Below are 21,560 nucleotides of genomic sequence, written 5' to 3'. Positions count from 1 at the left end.
GTTGGGAACTACTGCACCATATAGTTGCAATGACAAAAAGATGATATAGGTTTTCTATATAGTCCTTCCTGTAGCTCGGTGATGTGATGCATATTTTTAACTCTATTCCTCGACGTAGATGCAGTCTTGGTCTTCGTCATTATGCATCACCCATACTTCATGATGTCTTTATTAATAACTTGCTGCTATTTATACAAAAGCCGCTTGGTATTCATCCGATTCGTATGAAACTTTATTCCTTACCCCTTTCAAAACATCATTCTAAGTTTTATGTTGGAAATAAACTCATCATAGATACCAGGACTAATTTTAAATTAACGCCAGACGCGCGTTTCGTCTACACAAGACTCATCAGTGACGCTCGAGTCCAAAAAAATTAAAAAGGCCAAATAAAGTACGAAGTTGAAGAGCATTAAGGACCAAAATTCCTAAAAGTTTTCCCAAATCCAGCTAAGGTAATCTATGCCTGAGGTAGAAAAGCCTTAGTGTTTCATTAATTATAATTTCGTAAACAGGTAATTTATAAATATAACCATATCAATGATAATTCATGTCAGTACAAAAAGTGCATAAAAGACCAATTATAACAGTTACTAATAAAAAAAATCATGAATCTAAGACTAAAATATCAATCAGTACATATTCAACATCCAAAAGATTAAGTGTAAAGACGTCATTAACAGTTGGCGAAAAACAGAACATTGTGCAATGTAACTCAATGCATTTCATGTACATAGATGACAAGTAAATTTCTGTGGCTCATTAGATTCAACACTGATTTTGAAATGGTACCAAATTACTTTTCTTCTGTTACAACGTTAGAAGCATGGGGTTACTTGGTCGATAGCCTATCAAAAATACATTGTATTGTGGAATGATTGATACAAGAGTATTAGCGAAATGTTAATACTGCAATGGCTACGGTTTAAATCCATGAATTCGAATGTAAACATGGTATACTAGATGTCAAACAATTTAAGTTTCCGTATTTCTGCTGTCGAAACTTTTCTCTTAAAAACTTCTAAAGATTTAACATAACAATCATAGGCTTCGTCCTTATATCCTGATATTTCATTACATACTCCAAGTATTGTTAATGAAGCAGAATGTGAATCCGGTGAAGTAAACTGTCCCGTGTTTACTGTTAAATATAAATCACTTAATGCCTGTCGTCTGTTGGATATGTCACCAAGATGATGATAACATAGAAATCTAAGACAGTAGGACATGAAAACAGGATGGATACCAATTAGATATTTGTCTACCTCCAGCTGTAGTTCTTCCGGTATTAATGATGAGTTATATAAATAGTTGACATCATTTTCAGTGAATATTGTCATTTTTTCATTCAATGTCATTGATGTATGTACATTATGTTTGTAATAAGTTATGACACTATCAGTATTGTCGATTGCATTTAAAAGTATCATATCAGGTGAACATTTAGATAGAATATAATCCGTAAGTTTTAATGTAGCGTTGTACTGTCTTCTAACATAATAATAAGAAGCGTATAACAACCAACCAGACACTGCATCCGACTTAATGCTCTTTTGTATAAGTTTATGATAACATTTGCGTATACTGTTCGTTTCACCTCTTGTGTTTGGTGTTGGTAGTTTTTGTGCAATATATTTGCTGATATTTGCAATGAGGTATTTACAACAATTTATAATAAATGTAGAAGTTTCTGACTTAAGCAAAGAATCAGCAAGTACAAGTCCTTTTAAATAACTTGATATTCCTATTGGAAACAACGTAATGATCCCCGGTAAATTTATAACCCTGTAAACCAAAAAGTCTAACAAAATGAACGAAGATTCATTATATGTTCTTGATAAACAGTGATTTTCCTTGTTAGGCGCAAATATATTATTTGTCAGTCCGGTAATCCCGCCAGACTTTATACTCTCGAGTACACATAGTAGTATCTTGTTGTTACGATGATTGATCTTTCCAAGGAACATATTGTGTTCAGGTATAAAATAGTTTGGACAGTTGCATGTGGTTACCCATGAAATTATTTTATCAAGACAGAGAGTGAAACAATAATATACTTTAGATAACTGAAATGTTTCAATATCTACTTCCTCCGAAATCCAGAACAAAGACGTCTTCAGAAAATAAGAACACAATAAATCTTTGACTACATCATGTGTGTTGACGATACGCTTTAACATTAATTTGAGTAGACCGTAACATAAGAATTGAGTAAAATTAAAAGAATGTACAAGTTTCTTTTCTGCCACAGAGAAAGACAATCTCCATAAGAGGTCATCATCTGGTTTAGTTTTAGGTCCTATAGGTACTAACAAGCACCCATACTGTATGATACTGTCAATTACACAATCAGGTGGCCATTGCAATCGACGACGAAATCCCCATGGAAGTGCGTTTTGTGGTAGATATTTACACCGTAAGCAAAATGCTATATCGACACTATTTGTTTGGTTTGAAAGACATGGACCGTGCATAGATAACGGACTAGTATTAGTCAAATTCTTATATTCATCAAGAAAGTTGGTTCTTGATAGGTACAACCTTTTACCTGTACATTTCCCTGGGTGACACCGACAGTGTGCATTAACCTCTACTGCTCTGAACCTGAGTTTAGTAAATCCAGGATGATCAATATCTGTCTCCATAACTAATTTTCTACGATGTATTGGGTGTTTGATATTACTTACACTTCGTATAACGTCATAGTGATTATTTACATACATTATATCTACATCACTGCCCGGTAAATTAAGCCCCTCGGCCAAACTTCCACTTGCGATTAGTGTATAATTAGGTTGACATGCATTAAAAATCATATCTTTTATGATAAAAAGTCGTTGTCTCTTTCGTATATCTATTTCAGTGCCAACTGTTGTAACCAGTTGTTCGTATAAGTATTCCTCCCTCGGGTCACTTTCAAAGCATTGCAAGAGACCTACAAAACATAAATTTGTTTACTCAATCAAGAGACTTTAAAACGATGTCCTTTCATGTAAAAATTGTCTCCCCTGAATAGTATGATACCGGTCACGTAGAGTGTCATAAGAACGTCGGCGACGACTAGATATTTTATATATGAAGTCATTATGAAACTTGAAAACCAATGGAGCAATTACTATTATGTCGCCTATTTCATTCTCTCAATAGTGATGTCAGCAGCTTTAGATGCTATGAAGAAGAGCGGTTTAGACGCATCGATTGGATAAAGAGTGTTGTCATGATGTTACTGTTACCGTAATAAATGAGTGATTTTGCATTTCACGTTTTTGTTGCAAAATCGACCAATACATCTTATATACATCAATATTTGTGATAGAATTAAGTATTGAAATATGATGAAATATCCTGCTTGTTCGTGTAATACTTTAGTTTGTTTTATTGACATTTCAATTAACTTAAGGAATACAATGAAACCTATAATACAGATTTTACTTCATTAACATGATCTATATTAATTTTGACAATTCATTTAAAACTTTCCATTGGTCTACGATTTTAAATAATCAAAAATGACTAATTTACAATTAGTGATGCCTTTGTGGTTTGTCTTTTTTGTAATGATGTTGGCTGTTTGTCGTTTGTTTTTCTTTGTCATTGTGTTTCTTGTTTGTCTTTTCCCTTACTAAGTTCATGGTGTTGCCAGTTTTTACTTCCCTTTTCTTAGTCATGGTTTTTGCTGTACATAAATGCTGTATGTCACTTAGACATTGATTTTTGGTAGTTTTCCGTTTCCCTTACTGAGTCATGGTGTTGGCTGTTTGTCGATTCCTTTACTAATTCATGGGTATTGGCTGTTTGTCGTTTCCTTGACTTAGTCATGGTGTTGGCTGTTTGCCGTTTCCTTTGCTATCTCATGCTGATGTATCTCCCTCATGCAAAGCTCTGATTCCTTTCACGGATTTGGCTATACTGTTTTGGAACTTTTGGATTATAGCTCTACATCTTTTATATAAGCTTTGGATTTTACATATTTTGGCCACGAGCATCACTGAAGAGACATTATTTGTCGAAATGGGCATCTGGTGCAGAAAAATTGGTACCGTTAATGTTATTACTACCACTGGATCGATGTCTCTGCTGGTGGACTGTTAGTCCCCGAGGGTTTCACCAGCCCACTAGCCAGTACTCCGGTACTGGCATGAAAATACGGATTTTTTGGGTTATTAAATTTGCTGTTACAAAAGGTTAAAAAATATTATAAATTAAGGAATGTATCTCCCTCATGCAAAGCTCTGATTTCTTTCACGGATTTGGCTATACTTTTTGGGAACTTTTTGATTATAGCTCTACATCTTTTATATAAGCTTTGGATTTTACATATTTTGGCCACGAGCATCACTGAAGAGACATTATTTGTCGAAATGCGCATCTGGTGCAGAAACATTGGTACCGTTAATGTTATTACTACCACGTGCACTGGGTCGATGCCTCTGCTGGTGGACTGTTAGTCCCCGAGGGTATCACCAGCCCAGTAGCCAGTACTCCGGTACTGGCATGAAAATACGGATTTTTTGTGTTATTAAATTTGCTGTTACAAAATGTTAAAAAAAATTATAAATTAAGGTATATATCTCCCTCATGCAAAACTCTGGTTCCTTTCACGGATTTGGCTATACTTTTTTGGAACTTTTGGATTATAGCTCTACATCTTTTATATAAGCTTTGGATTTTACATATTTTGGCCACGAGCATCACTGAAGAGACATTATTTGTCGAAATGCGCATCTGGTGCAGAAAAATTGGTACCGTTAATGTTATTAGTAAACATCTTGAATTATTTTTAGAATTTCGAAAATTAACTTCATTTATATTACCTTTTTTAGAACCTGTACTGTTTTCTAAGTATTCGAGATATTCTTTTGAAGATTTGTCAGGATATCTGAGGTTCAGTATCCACTGTTCTTTAGTTATCCTTCTCTCTAAACAAGCTTTGTACATTCGTTCAAACTGACTGATTGTTAATCCAAAAATGTCATTTGAAATCTTCATTCCTCCATCAAAAGATGGGTAAAGTAATGGTGTATACTTACGCTTTCCACGGTATGGAAAACGTTTTACTCCGTATATTTTCCAGTATGTAGTTTTCTTTATGCCGTATGAATTTACCTCTTCAGAATTGTCTTGGTTTCTTGAGTTTCTGTTCATGATGCCTGTAAAAAGGATACCATTACATACATTTTAATTATAGATTATATATCGTAGTCCGGACATACGCTTGTGGTCCGAGTAACTAACACGATGCACGTTGAAATGGTGTATTATTAATTCTAATTATAAAAAATAGATTTTGACTTATTCAATCATATAATAGACATTGTTACATAATTGATTTAGTAAAGTGAATATTACTTAAAAGTAAGATTTATATATATATAATTTTGCACGGTAATTATATATTGTCCTTACAAAACGTACTTTGTTGACTTTGGAAAAGTACTTCAAGAAATATATAAATGAACTGTTAAACAATAAGTAACTCGCTTTATTAAAAGTGTTTTTGCCTTTTTCTTATTTTTAAAAATTTCTGTTGGTGTTTAAAAATAATTCTAAATGTTTTTATTTAATTTGTTCATGTATTCTTGTTCCTAATAGTATACGATCTTACAATGACAGTAAGATGATAGGAATAGGATAAAAATACATCAATGTAATAAGAATAAGCAGAAATAAGAATAAATTGAATGTCTCTAATAATGATTTCAAAAAAGAAAGAAAAAGATCTATGTCCCTAACGCATTTGGGTTAACTAACGGATGAATATCGGCAGCATAAAGGCTATAAAAAATACTATATGGTCTAAATACTCATATTGTACGGCCCTTGATTACTCAAACGAGTATAACACTCTTGTATGGTCGGATCATATAAGTATATACACATGGTCCGAATACTCATATGGTCCGGAAAATATGCAAACAAATTTGAAGTTTCAAATAAATTTTCAATATTCGATAATATATCGATTATCAGGTAATTTATAAGCAGTTCAGTCCAAAACTTAGATGGTACATTTAAGTTACATATTACTATAGTTACGCTTCAAATGCGTTTTAACACACATAATTAGTAACGTTGCATGGCTTAAGTTGACAATGTTGTATCCACTAGACAAATTTCCAAATTTAGTTTCTTATACGTATGTATATGTCTCAATTTTGAGGTACTGTTATACGGGGACGTTAAGCTAACCTTTTCAGAAACTGTATTATTGCTATACAGTTTTTTTTAATACAAGTAACATGAGTAAGGAGAAGAAAAATAATAGCAAATAAAACAAATGTCTATTAAATCCACATACCAAGGATTCAAGCAATGGCAAATCATTATGAAACCTTCAATTCTGAGTATGAATAGCCACAAAGTATCCCTACGTGATAAAATGAGAAACAATTTAAACGATATGAGAACGGTCAGATTTGATTACCAGCCGCGTATCATTGATGAATTTTTAGAACTTCTGGGATGATGCCACTGCACTAGGTATCACCAGTCCAGAAGTCAGGATTTTTCTGCTGACATAATTATCATGGATGTATTGATTATCTATAAATCTCCTGTTATAGAATGTTATTTTTTTCGAAACACAAGGATGTATCTTCCCCCAAGGAATAGATTCCTTACGCCGAATTGACACTTGATTTCGGGATATGTATTTTTTTTTATATAAAAACATATATGAAAAACTTACATTTCACGTGCACCTAAATAACATCTTTTAAAGTTAAGCGTTTTTGAGGCAGAAAAACATCATGCATATTTTTTTCCAAAGCTGCTATTATTAAAAGTAGTTATTCTATTTGCATTGAATATGTCATTAACATTGATACTGTCATTAACAGTGACTACTTTATATATGTTATAAACAGTGATTGGTCTCAATTTGAATTATTTATCTATTATTTTTCATTTTCTGAACAGTAAATAGTATAACATGTTGAATTCAATCACCAGGGTTCTTCTACAACTCTCCCCCTCCCAAAATCCATGGCATAGATTTCTTAAGCCTTATTTAGTATAACTTTCAGGGGTTTGATGTTTTTATATAAACATCTAAAATTCTATCAAAGTACCATTTTTAGATAAGGCATGTGCTTTTGAGGCATTAAAGCATCATGCATGCTATTGTTGTGAAGTCGTTATTAAATGCAGACTTCATGTTTTAAAAGCGATTATTATTAAATCGCTATCTCTTTTTAAATTGTTTATTTTTTTAGTTAACTTGTTGTAATCTTCTGACTATTTTTGGTATCAATTGATATATTAATGTAAGAATAACATAGATTAATATTTCTGTACAGAGGTTCAAACAGAATTGCAAGTTTATTATTAAAAGCATTTTTAAAGGAATTCATTTGTGTATATACTCGACCAATTAATTAACAAATAATTAAAAGTCCGAAGGACTTTATGATATGATTATGAGTGACTTCGTCACGTTTAAAAATCACTACCATCCTTTAAAAAACCTTTGATCCGTAATAGTTATCCAATGAGGACGCGGTGTGTTTTTGTCAGATTCCCCCAATGACCGGAGGCCGAGGAATGATCTAACACTGACACACTAAGTCCGAATAGGATAACTATTTTACATCCAAACTGTTTTAGATTAGACGAAAAACCATTTACAATTCATAAAATCTGGTTTTAAACCCCACACAACCATAAATAATATATTTTATATATTACTATATAATATATACCCTTTATGACCCCCGAACATATGTTTAATTATGACACCATGTTAACTCGACCAACTGGCCAGTCGGCCCATACTAAATCGCCACTTTCTAAACAATTCGCTCCACTCTTGTTTACCAACTCGTCCCACTTTTGAAAAAGGGTAAAATCCCATCGAACAATGTGATAACTCGCCTTATTTATGAAACAGGATTAAAATCCACTGAATAAAGGTCTACTAACTGTCCCTACTTAAGAGGTATGTGTCGTGGGTTGGTATACGAAAGGTCTTGAGTTCGATTCCCAGCCTAGACAATGGATTTTTTCATCTTAAATTTTGAAAGTGTGTCTTTCTCTCAATAATTATTCTAAGTTTTATTGTGGATTGGTCATTCCCGCCAAAATGTTTCAAAGAAAAGCAAAGGAAAGCATGCAAAGAAAGAAACTCAACCTGGGGTGATCTGGTAGGGAAGGCATGATACGGCTCAGATCACACCTGGAAGAACAATGTAGCTGAAATGTAACTATAATTCTCAAATGTTTTAGATAAAATATTTACTTTTCCTCCTCCGTATCCTCTGTCACAGGTAAACTGTATATATGTGTTATTGAAATGGTTTGGCGCATGAAATTATTTGATGATTTAACGCAAAAATATGCATTCCATGAAATTTGATTTATGATAATAAGTACACTACAAAATTATGTTTTTATCATTCTAATGAATGTAACCATTACCACCATCTTGAAAACGTCGGTTACAAAAAGTTGTTCGGTCAACGTTGTTAAACAAGAGAAAAAGATAACGTCCAGAGCCACTTCATGACAGCCTCTCAACTAATCACATAATCGTATATCCTAATTTGCAAATTATATAAGAATTATAGCCGATTATAGCATGGGTGTATCGTTCTTGTATGATAAGTTAAGACAAAAGTGTATTCAAATCTCGTTAATTGAGTATAAATAGACGAAACTAGGTGACGCACAAACCCTGAAATATTCAATATAACGCAAAAAACAGCAAAACCAGGCGTGTCTTTTTTCTGCATGCCTAAACACAGATGAAAAGTTTACCTTTTACCACTGAGACGCTGGATATACACTTGTTATAAACTTCCACATGATACATTATAAAATCTTGTACTGAGAATATCTGATTGTGTTCGTATCAGATCAATGGTGGGCGGTCACTTAGCAAAAGTGTAAAACGCTTGTATAAAAAAAGACCCCAAATTCAAGGAAATTGAAACACTTCGTAAGTAATTAATAATCAGAAACATTACTCTAGCCTAAGACAATCACCTAAACGCAAAAAGAAGCGGAACTTAGTTCTCATTCATGTATCTTTAAACATGTTTTACAAATAAAAAGTCAGTATCATGATGGTCTTTTTAACTAACTTTATCTGTCCTGATTTCAATATTATTAACTTTTGTATTACCACATATCATTTGCACCAGTGTTTTGAGTCTGTAATCTCACATTAAAAAATTAAATAATAATCCATATACAGATCATAAAAACAGTGACCATGGTACTTAAATTTTTAACTAGAGAAGTACATGTATATGTAGGAAACTATAAGTATATAAACATCTATAATAATGTAAAAATAATAAACTTAGTGTGGCGACTTGATGAGCGTCTCCTGTTGTACATGACCTTACAAAGATGTATATCTTACCGTTTTTCGATGGGCCCCTGGATATACACTTGTTACTTTACGATATTACTCGACTGATTAAACGTAGGAGTTTAGGGAAGCTGAAAGAAATAAAGAAAACTTCCTGATAATTCATTGAAAGTACTGAGGCTAACTGATTTTGTTCGTATTTACACATGACTTGGCGGTCGCTAAGTTATAGTGTTAAAGAGTTGTTTAAATATCTGTATCTATATAAACTGATCATAGATACCAGGATTAAAGTTTTATATTGACGCCAGACGCGCGTTTCGTCTACAAAAGACTCATCAGAGACGGTCGAATCAAAAAATGTTTATATTGTATCTTTCTCTGTAAACTTGTATTTAGTTTTTAAAGAATCAAGTATCTATCTATTTATCTATTTAATAAGAAAGCAGGGAAATCGAAACACTACACAAGTGAATAGTAATCAAAACACTACTGTAGCCTTATATAATCAACTAATCGCACAAAGAAGCAGAACTATGTGTGTCGGCTTGCTGAGCTTCTCCTGTTGTGCATGACTTATATTATACGATGTATATTTTACCTTTTTTTCTTGGACGCTTGATATTCACTTGTTGCTTCACGATATTACTTGACTGATTAAACGTAGGAGTTAAGGGAAGCTGGACAAAAAATAAACCGTTCCTCATGATACATTGTAAGTACGTGTACTGCGGATATCTGATTTATTATCAAAACAAGGATGGGAGGTCACTTAGTGAAGTGTAAAACACTTATAAAGATCAGACTGCAAGGAAATCGAAACACTATGAATTATAATTCGAAACCTTACTTTAGTCATTATTTTTATTACATACATTTTACAATACATTTTAAGAACGATTTGAGAGTATGTGACTGACAGCTGGTTAAAAACCAAAATAAATAAATAAAAAAATCAGACATGTCAGAGAAATAGCATTTACTAATATAAAAGGGTAAAATAGTGTACAATTATATATTAATACCTTTATTTGACGTATGCCTTGTTGGCCTAACTAAGAATAGTATGGGTGATAAACAGGAAGCCATTAAAAAGAATGTATGTTAATGTAATATACATAGTTACATCTGTTTCAGGTTGGTTTGGTTTTCTACAAATTAATGAATTACTTATATACTTCACGACATAATGAAAAGATTTCAGTCAATTCCCTGTGCATTATTGAATGTAGAATTCGATGAAAATTGTTTAGCCAAATTTGGACAACGTTTCGGGGTTTGCGGTCGTTATTTATCTTATCTACTATATAATATATACCCTTTATGACCCCCGAACATATGTTTAATTATGACACCATATTAACTCGCACAACTGGCCAGTCGGCCCATACTAAATCGTCAATTTCTAAAAAATTCGCTCCACTCTTGTTTACCAACTCGTCCCACTTTTGAAAAAGGGTAAAATCCCATCGAACAATGTGATAACTCGCCTTATTTATGAAACAGGATTAAAATCCACTGAATAAAGGTCTACTAACTGTCCCTACTTAAGAGGTATGTGTCGTGGGTTGGTATACGAAAGGTCTTGAGTTCGATTCCCAGCCTAGACAATGGATTTTTTCATCTTAAATTTTGAAAGTGTGTCTTTCTCTCAATAATTATTCTAAGTTTTATTGTGGATTGGGCATTCCCGCCAAAATGTTTCAAAGAAAAGCAAAGGAAAGCATGCAAAGAAAGAAACTCAACCTGTGGTGATCTGGTAGGGAAGGGATGATCCGGCTTAGATCACACCTGGAAGAACAATGTAGCTGAAATGTAACTATAATTCTCAAATGTTTTAGATAAAATATTTACTTTTCCTCATCCGTATCCTCTGTCACAGGTAAACTTTTTTTTTTTGTGTTATTGAAATGGTTTGGCGCATGAATTTATTTGATGATTTAACGCAAAAATATGTATTCCATGAAATTTGATTTATGATAATAAGTACACTACAAAATTATGTTTTTATCATTCAAATGAATGTAACCATTACCACCATCTTGAAAACGTCGGTTACAAAAAGTTGTTCGGTCAACGTTGTTAAACAAGAGAAAAAGATAACGTCCAGAGCCATTAAATGACAGCCTCTCAACTAATCACATAATCGTATTTCCTAATTTGCAAATTATATAAGAATTATAGCCGATTATAGCATGGGTGTATCTTTCTTGTATGATAAGTTAAGACAAAAGTGTATTCAAATCTCGTTAATTGAGTATAAATAGACGAAACTAGGTGACGCACAAACCCTGAAATATTCAATATAACGCAAACAAACAGCAAAACAATGCGTGTCTTTTTTCTGCATGCCTAAACACAGATGAAAAGTTTACCTTTTACCACTGAGACGCTGGATATACACTTGTTATAAACTTCCAAATGATACATTATAAAATCATGTACTGAGAATATCTGATTTTGTTCTTTCAGATCAATGGTGAGCGGTCACTTAGCAAAAGTGTAAAACGCTTGTATAAAAACGACTCCAAATTCAAGGAAATTGACACACTTCGTAAGTAATTAATATTCAGAAACATTACTCTAGGCTTAGACAATCACCTAAACTCAAAAAGAAGCGGAACTGAGTGTGGCGACTTGATGAGCGTCTCCTGTTGTACATGACCTTACAAAGATGTATATCTTACCTTTTTTCGATGGGCCCCTGGATATACACTTGTTACTTTACGATATTACTCGACTGATTAAACGTAGGAGTTTAGGGAAGCTGAAAGAAATAAAGAAAACTTGCTAATAATACATTGAAAGTACTGAGGCTAACTGATTTTGTTCGTATTTACACATGACTGGGCAGTCACTAAGTAATAGTGTTAAAGAGTTGTTTAAATATCTGTATCTATATAAACTGATCATAGATACCAGGATTAAAATTTTATATTTACGCCAGACGCGCGTTTCGTCTACAAAAGACTCATCAGAGACGGTCGAATCAAAAAATGTTTATATTGTATCTTTCTCTGTAAACTTGTATTTAGTTTTTAAAGAATCAAGTATCTATCTATTTATCTATTTAATAAGAAAGCAGGGAAATCGAAACACTACACAAGTGAATAGTAATCAAAACACTAATGTAGCCTTATATAATCAACTAATCGCACAAAGAAGCAGAACTATGTGTGTCGGCTTGCTGAGCTTCTCCTGTTGTGCATGACTTATATTATACGATGTATATTTTACCTTTTTTTCTTGGACGCTTGATATTCACTTGTTGCTTCACGATATTACTTGACTGATTAAACGTAGGAGTTTAGGGAAGCTGGAAAATAATAAACCGTTCCTCATGATACAGTGTAAGTACGTGTACTGCGGATATCTGATTTATTATCAAAACAAGGATGGGAGGTCACTTAGTGAAGTGTAAAACACTTATATAGATCAGACTGCAAGGAAATCGAAACACTATGAATTATAATTCGAAACCTTACTTTAGTCATTATTTTTATTACATACATTTTACAATACATTTTAAGAACGATTTGAGAGTATGTGACTGACAGCTGGTTAAAAACCAAAATAAATAAATAAAAAATCAGACATGTCAGAGAAATAGCATATACTAATATAAAGGGGTAAAATAGTGTATAATTATATATTAATACCTTTATTTGACGTATGCCTTGTTGGCCTAACTTAGAATAGTATGGGTGATAAACAGGAAGCCATTAAAAAGAATGTATGTTAATGTTATATACATAGTTACATCTGTTTCAGGTTGGTTTGGTTTTCTACAAATTAATCAATTACTTATATACTTCACGACATAATGAAAAGATTTCAGTCTATTCCCTGTGCATTATTGAATGTAGAATTCGTTTTAGCCAAATTTGGACAACGTTTCGTGGTTTGCGGTCGTTATTTATCTTATATTTTTTACATAACGACCGCAAACCCCGAAACGTTGTCCAAATTTGGCTAAACATGAATGCATGTGATTACTAGTACTTAAAGTACTTCATGTAATTTTTTATTTTTTATTCATTAACTTATTTTAGTTTTATGACCGTTTTTATAATTCATTATCGATTTATGTAAATAAACATTGATTACTACGTACGTATGTACAGATCTTTAAATTGAATTGCCAGTTACTTGCCTGTAATTATCTGAATTTATTTTTCTTGCAGGTTTAATAAAGAAATTATTATGTTATATTCTCCTAAATGCAGTACGAATACACAAAAAAGGAAACACATAAATCACGAGATAACCACTTCAATACCAAATAGGGGCAAAACCAGGTGCGTATCTTGCTGTGCATGACTTAACAAAGATACATATTTTACCTCGTTTCACTAGGCCGCTAGATATACACTAGTCTTGTTGCTTCACGATTTTACTTGACTGACTGATTAAAAATAGAAGTTTAGGAAAGCTGAAACGAATGGAGAAAAACTTCCTGATGATACATTATAAAGATCGTACTGAGGCTATCGGATTTATGATCAATACAAGGATGGGCGATCATTAAGTAAGTGTAAAACACTTGTATAAATAAGATTTCACGGACATCGAAACACTACGTAAGTGAATCATAATTCGAAACCTTATGTGATTTGTCATAAAATTTAGAATTGGCATAGGGAAGATGTTAAAGCGACAACGAACGCACCAAAGAGCAATAAACGACAGAGAACAACCCATGTGTCTTCAATGTAGCGAGAAATTCGAGCTTCTAGTGTTGGGCCTCAGTTAGCCCCTTAATTAAAATGTGTAATTATTCAGTGGAAATGGACATCATACTAAAAGAGGGACGAAAGATACCAAAGGGACAGTCAAACTCATAAATCTAAAACAAACTGACAACGCCATGGCTAAAAATGAAAAAGACAAACAGAAAAACAATAGTACACATGACACAACATAGAAAACTAAAGAATAAACAACACGAACCCCACCAAAATCTAGGCGTGATCTCAGGTGCTCCGGAAGGGTAAGCAGATCCTGCTCCACATGTGGCACCCGTCGTGTTGCTTATGTGATTACAAATCCGGTAAATAGTCTAATTCGGTAGGTCACATTCATGAAAGGGAAGGGGATTGTAGTTACGACGTAAGGAACATATCCGATATCATTTGTGAAACGGTTATTCCATACTAAACTCGACAACATTAATTAACTAAAATCAAAAATCATACAAGACACACCAAAAAGGCCAGAGACTCCTGACTATGGACAGGCGCAATGTAATTACATACATTTGTCAGTATGAAAATGATAACATGTCAAATACATCGAATACATTTATTTTCTAGTTGTCATATGATTATATGTTCTATGCATTTTAAGCGTACATTTTGAAGATATCATTTAATAATATTTAAATCAATGCATCTAATTCATAAATAATTCATTGTACTACTAATATTGTACATTTTTATATTCTTGTATTGTTAAATATTCTTAATGAAAACGTTGTGTTTTCTTTACGTTTAATCGTCGTGATAGCTAATGCATATACAATATAACGTCACACAGTATAGCGTTATGGTAACAACGTTACCTTAGCGTAATGTTTGTATTTCGCGTATTTTCCGACACGTCTTTCGTTTTTGCTAATGTGATTTGTTTAAGGGGGTACCCAACACTATACCCTAAAAAAATCCTGTCGTTTAATTTTTCTTAATTTTTTTTCATTGATAAACTAGGCCAACCTAAACATCTTGTAAAAATTTTAAAAGATTTGAACCATAGGTTTAAAAGATTTGGCAACTCAAATATGGCATCTTTTACATACTAGTATCGGCCAAATTTGGAAGTTTCTGAAATATGGGTATAGGGTTGAATTTGTTAAAAAAAAATAATTTGATCCTAAATTGACAATAGCATAGCTAATAATGATAGCTGAGGTGAATATTAGTTCACTGATACCCCTTTCTTGTAAGTTTTTTATTCCGGATTTAAAATTTTGCCAGAACTTTAATAGGGGGTATCAGAATCAGCCCCGAAAAGTGAATGCTGTGCTTCTAGTATTTGAAGAAGAATTTTTATTTTGAAAAAAAATGTGTCGTTTAATTTTTTCATAAAACTAAGCATTTGGAGTGCTATACTAGTCGGTTGTTCTTGCAAATTTTTTTTTAAATTTAACCGTTAGATTTTTTGGTATTAAAGTTTAAATTACGCCCCACCCTCAAATTGGTTCATTAAATAAGAGCAATTTATTAAAAAAAGTACATAATGGCCATATTTTTGTCCGTCTTTTTAACTAGGCCTTAGCTGTTTGGCATATGGATGTATCATCACAGGGTTAAGTGTCTTGCATCATGATGACCTTTGGATGACCTTCAAAGGTGACATCAAGGTCAACTTTATGGGTTTTTTCCCGTGAAAACAACTATGTAGGCCATAACTTCCTTGCCTTTTGACCTAGGCCGTACATCTTTGGCATGTGGATGTATCATCCTGAGGTGGTGTGCCTTCTTAAATTTTGACCTTCATGTGACCTTGAACTTTGACCTCAAGGTTAATAATTGTGGTTTTTGGTAAGAAACACTTGTACGGGCCATGACTTTTATGTAGTTATGAATTCATATTTATTTTAAAATTATATTACACAAGCTTTAATCGACCATACAACAATATAGACACATTTATGACATGTCAACCCATTCAAAGCACACGGAATACATAATGGACATGTAGTCACATAAAATTGTTTGAAAAGGGAATCGTTTCTATTGAGGCGCAGTGTACGTACTTAACTACTCAACAGACTTCAAAGTGAAAACTTCCTAGGAATCAAACGGTAGGAGGAGTTATGCCAAATAACTATATACCAATAATGGAAAGGACGGAAGGACAAACGGACAGGGGTAAAACAATACCCGCCCGACTTTCAGTTGCAGGGGCAAAAAAAGGATGTAACTGATTTTTGATTTGAGAAACGAGCTGTTGAAATTAAAAGCATGACACGCCAAAAATACACATGATACATAGGGAACAGCTTTAAAGTTGGCAGATGCTTTACATGACCAAGATTTTCAATTTATTGGTCTTTTGGCCAGATTCAAAAATATACAATTCAAAACTTAACGACAAAACCATTGGTGCAAAGAACCACGGCTCATGAGAGATGAAATAGAGCTGACTGTGCAAAATCCTTATACTGTTTAATCAAGTTCGTTAAACATAGATTTTTTTTAGCATTTCTGCAGAGGTTATAAAAATTAGATACAACTGGTGTTTAGTTAAAAGCACGGAAGTTACAAGTTTCACATTATTTTTGGGGCCCCTTATTATTATAGAGAATGATTACTCTATTCAGTAATAATCTTGAATTGAGACTTGAGAAGAAACATTTTCACTTGTCACTTGCAATGACACCACACTTCCTTTTTTATATTTATTTCAAAATTACATTTGATAAATTCGGAAAGATACACAAGTTAACATAACAAAAGCACAACAAAAGACAATAACAAATTTTGCTATCCCTTCGAAATTTAAATTTGATAATGCGAAAATGGCATGTTCTATTTATATCATACATGTGTAGTTTCAGTTTCAACTATGATTCTAAATATAGACTTTACTTTCCCTAAAATTGCGGACGGAATAGAAGACACCCGTTAATCTTCTACACCTGTCAGGATAGGTTGGAAAAACATACTAGAAAGATATACTTTTTTTTTATTCAGATGAATTAAGAAAGCAAAAATATGTGTAGTGTTTTTTGGACTAAATCGGACGTTTTTTTCTTATTTTTGCCTTGTTCCGTGACATGTAAATGATGCACTGGTGGTTGATTATCCCTATGGGTATCGTCTAACTTTTTACATGAAATATAAATCATGCAATAAACATGATAAAATATTAAATTGCACTTTAAAAAAATATGACAGCAATTATAAAATTATGAATTAATCGTAATCTTTTTTACATTACTAACTTACATGTATTTCTAAAGCCATGGCGAATTTCTTTAAAAACTACATGTTTCGTTTAAAAAAAAGTAATGTGGAGTCAATTCAGTTTTGATTTAATCAATTTGATAAGAAGATCTACGAACATAAGCATTGTGTAATTGTCCAGGGATTCTTATTTTTTTGGTTAAAATTTGAGAGGGGGGTAGGAGGGGTCCTGATCCCGAAAACCCGGCTTAAAAACATGAAATCCCGAGGTCCCGAATTTAAAGAAATTTAAATCCCGACATCCCAAGATTCGAAAAAAGAATTTTCGGATCTCGAAAGTGTCAATCCCTAAATCCCTACCTTAAAAACACTCGATCCCGGAGTCCCGATAAAGGTTCTATCCACCCTCATTTGAGCCTGAGGAGGGGGGCTTGGATGCTATTTGAAAAAAAGGCAAGAAAGGCTTTTGAACAAACAAAGGCAGGATCAGTAATTTGGCATAACAAGCAGAATGACAATTTACGAAAACAATTTCAGTAAACTAATGAAAATTGCAGGTCCGTAAAAAATGAAAAATAAAAAATGCAGGACAATAATGATGATATTACAACTATAAAGAAAAATGCAGGACAAAATTTTAAATCCTTTTAAATTTGACATTTTTACCTATTATGTCTGTTTGTATCGTTCACACATCGCTATATATATATATGGAATTTAATGTTTTTGTAATACCAGCGAGAGCTTTAGCTAGCTAAAAAACTAGATTTAATCAACAATTTTCTATAAAACAAATGCCTAAATAAGTCAGAAGTATGACAGTTGTTATCCATTCGTCTAATGTGTTTTAGTTTTTTATTTCGCTATTTGATTACGGACTTTCCTTTTTAAATTTTCCTCGGAGTTCAGTTTTTTTTGTGATTTTTTATTTTTTTCAATATTATTTAATACATCTAATTCAGAAAATTTCTAAGTGTTATGATATTCTGTTCAATGTATCTAATACATAGATATAAGAAGATGTAGTATGAGTGCCGACGTGACAACTCTCCATCGAAGGTCTATTTTTTTCAAAGTAAACCATTAAAGATCAAAGTACGGTCTTCAACGCGGAGTCTTGACTCACACAGAACAGCACGCTACAAAAGGCCCCAAAAATTGCTATTGTTTAAAGTAAAATCTCAAAAAAAAACTGAACACGGGGGAAAATTGAAAACGGAAAGTAATTTACTTAATGTCAAAATCAAACGCACAAACACATCAAACGAATGAACATGAAGTATTATATTCCTGACTTGGTAAAGGCGTTTTATTAAAATGTTGGATTTAACCTAGTTTTTATAAAAAAAACTATGTCAATTGGAAATGCTTTGATAGTATATATGCCCTTGAATTTTTACTAGATAACATTTTTTTTCGCTTTGGGGATTCCGTATTCCAATGGGGACTAACTGTGCACCCCTTATTGCGGACCTGTTTTTGTATTGCTATGAGTTACAATGTATGACAAAAATAAGCAAAGACCCATCGAAACAAATATCTGATAAACAAATTTAATAATACTTTTCGATATTTCGATGATATTTTGGCTCTCAATAATGACGACTTCAGTATGTATATTAAAGAAATTTATCCTGTTGAACTTACTTTAAATGAAGCTAATACTAACAATAACCACTGCCCTTTCCTCGATCTTGATATCTATATCACTAACGGAAAGCTGAATACTAAAATTTATGATAAAAGAGAGGATTTTTCGTTTCCTATCGTTAATTATCCATTTTTAGATGGTGACGTTCCCTTGTCACCATCTTACGGTGTTTATGTGTCTCAACTTGTACGATTCGCTCGTGTATGTAACAATGTTTAAGATTTTAACGAGAGACATTTATGTATTACTGAAAAATTATTACACCAGGGTTTTCGATATCACAAACTAGTCAAAACATTTACTAAATTTATCATCGGTATAAGGACATCATTCGTAAATATAGCTCAACATGCAGACTTCTTATACGTTCAGGTATTTCACATCCAATGTTTTATGGAAATATTCTTTATCAAGCACAAAGGTGTCAGTATTCACCTCAAAAAACTAACAAAACCTTTGAATAGACTTATTTAGAAGGGATATAGTTACGATACTGTTGTCAGGTCATTAAAGATTGCTTATTTTGGCGTTAATATTGATTCACTTATTGGGTCTTTGCATCGGAAACACATTTATTAAAAACCAGTTGTTGGCATGACACGGATATGTTCTTCTCATATATGTTATGATGGTATGATACTAAACCCCTAACGGGAAGGATTGTGCCTGATGTTCATATGGTGAAAGCATAATCTTTCAGTCAGTTTAATCTGAGTCTGGAGCTGGCATGTTAGTTAACTGCTAGTAGTCTGTTGTTATTTATGTATTATTGTCATTTTGTTTATTTTCTTTGGTTACATCTTCTGACATCAGACTCGGACTTCTCTTGAATTGAATTTTAATGTGCGTATTGTTATGCGTTTACTTTTCTACATTGGCTAGAAGTATAGGGGGAGGGTTGAGATCTCACAAACATGTTTAACCCCGCCGCATTTTTGCAACTGTCCCATGTCAGGAGCCTCTGGCCTTTGTTAGTCTTGTATTATTTTAATTTTAGTTTATTGTGTACAATTTGGAAATTAGTATGGCGTTCATTATCACTGAACTAGTATATATTTGTTTAGGGGCAAGCTGAAGGACGCCTCCGGGTGCGGAAATTTCTCGCTACATTGAAAACCTGTTGGTGACCTTCTGTTGTTGTTTTTTCTATGGTCGGGTTGTTGTCTCTTTGGCACATTCCCGATTTCCATTCTCAATTTTATTATAGCGGTAAACCACCCACTTGTATGACAGTCGCATCAACTTCCATTATATTTACAACGATGCGGGAAGAAAAGAAACAGATATAAAATGTAATATTGTTGATACAGTAGTCAATACCATGTTACAATCTGAATCATAACAAAAACAAACAAGAATTTAACAAAGAAGCACAATAAAGCGTATATCACATTCAACAACCTTATTTTTTCTTACTTAATTTTGTATTTTATTGATGTTTGTAAATTCAACGACAATGGACTGATAGATTTTAATTACATGGACCTAATCGTTAGATTGACTCTGGTGTAGAATCGCGTGTTTGATATTATGATAAAAACGTCACGCAGGTAGAGATACAAAAGAACAATAACACAATGACGGGATGTTTGAAGTACAAAGCTACGTCAAATGTTCCTTTAAAAAAAAACATAACAAAACATCGCACGGACAAGGCATACAAGTAAAAATGAAAGATAATACAAACAACACAATGGCGGAATGCACAAGTACAGAGCGACGTCAATTGTATATCACAAAGTACAGACCAAACAGTTAAAGTTATATTAATAAAGAAATTAAAATAACATTATAAGACGTTATTAAGATGATAAACAACGTCAGTACCCAGATTCTATACTTCAAGACCATCATGTATTATTGGTGGAGTTGATACAGAATATTGATTAAAAAGGTCTTAGTACCTTCCGATGAACATTTTTTTGAAAAAGGACGATACGTTCAGTGACATACTACTAGTTCATTAATTTTCTGATCAGACACTGGTGACATATTACAAAGTCTGAGTAGGAGCTGCACGCTCTTGAATACCGAATAAATTTAGAAATGTATATCCCATATGCAGGTGAAGTTGGTATATTGCTTCTAAGTGAGGGGAATTAATTAATTTAAAATCGACGGTATTACAAAATATGGAATAACTAAAAAGAAAAAGAAACAAAATGCGTTATTATACTACAACAATGAAGTCTTTTCCCATGGACTATTGAAAATAATATAAATAGAAAATATAAAATAGACAGAAATAACTTCTTTGACGAGGATGTTAAACTTTTTGCTCTGATAAATATCATTTGCTGGTATTCTAAGATTACGATCAAAAATATTCGTATCATAAGTGATAAACACTTAACAAATGTACTTTAAAGGAAACCGAAACTCTTCCTAAGTGGTATTCGTGAGAAATTAATCTTATTTGTGGTACAACCATTATCTAAATTAGTCTAAAGCAGTAAGGGATTAGTGTATGTGTTCACTTATTTTAGTATAAAAACATTAAGTGTCAATTTTCGTATTGAATGTATATTCTGTGGATTCATTTTTTTTCGTGGGTATCAATTTTCGTGGATTCTGTAATCATTTCATTTTCGTGGATATTTAATTTCGTGGTTTTGCCAAAGTCTGCATACAAGCCTATATAACATTCGTATATTGTTGAACATATGAATTCGTGGTTCAACTTTACCCA

General features: G+C 32.8%; 1 protein-coding gene across 2 annotated transcripts; it reads right to left on the bottom strand.

Moving 5' to 3' along the window:
• Nucleotides 1-214: 214 nt before the first annotated feature.
• On the bottom strand, nucleotides 215-13,800 carry LOC139526924 (uncharacterized). 2 transcript variants are annotated; one of them, XM_071322102.1, is made up of 5 exons: nucleotides 13,657-13,800; nucleotides 12,551-12,629; nucleotides 12,001-12,080; nucleotides 4,815-5,150; nucleotides 483-2,935 (listed from the first exon to the last, which is right to left on the bottom strand). In XM_071322102.1, the coding sequence occupies exons 4-5, from the start codon at nucleotides 5,143-5,145 to the stop codon at nucleotides 960-962; spliced, it is 2,307 nt and encodes a 768-aa protein (XP_071178203.1). In that variant the 5' UTR covers nucleotides 5,146-5,150; nucleotides 12,001-12,080; nucleotides 12,551-12,629; nucleotides 13,657-13,800; the 3' UTR covers nucleotides 483-959. The 2 variants fall into 2 exon arrangements, with proteins under 2 accessions (XP_071178202.1, XP_071178203.1); XM_071322101.1 differs by lacking the exons at nucleotides 12,001-12,080; nucleotides 12,551-12,629; nucleotides 13,657-13,800 and adding exons at nucleotides 9,365-9,444; nucleotides 9,915-10,040 and having other exon boundaries at nucleotides 215-2,935.
• Between the last annotated feature and the right edge of the window lie 7,760 nt (nucleotides 13,801-21,560).

This window comes from Mytilus edulis, chromosome 6 (assembly GCF_963676685.1).
Source record: "Mytilus edulis chromosome 6, xbMytEdul2.2, whole genome shotgun sequence".
Lineage (NCBI taxonomy): Eukaryota > Metazoa > Mollusca > Bivalvia > Mytilida > Mytilidae > Mytilus > Mytilus edulis.
This window is presented reverse-complemented; position numbering and strand designations above follow the sequence as displayed.

What these genes read in the sequence shown, in the direction of transcription:
- LOC139526924 (XM_071322102.1), bottom strand. Translation starts at nt 5,145, where the DNA reads ATGAACAGAAACTCAAGAAACCAAGACAATTCTGAAGAGGTAAATTCA. An exon ending in CAGTACAGGTTCTAAAAAAG is followed by an intron (nt 2,936 to 4,814) that starts GTAATATAAATG and finishes TATGTTTTGTAG; the next exon opens with GTCTCTTGCAATGCTTTGAA.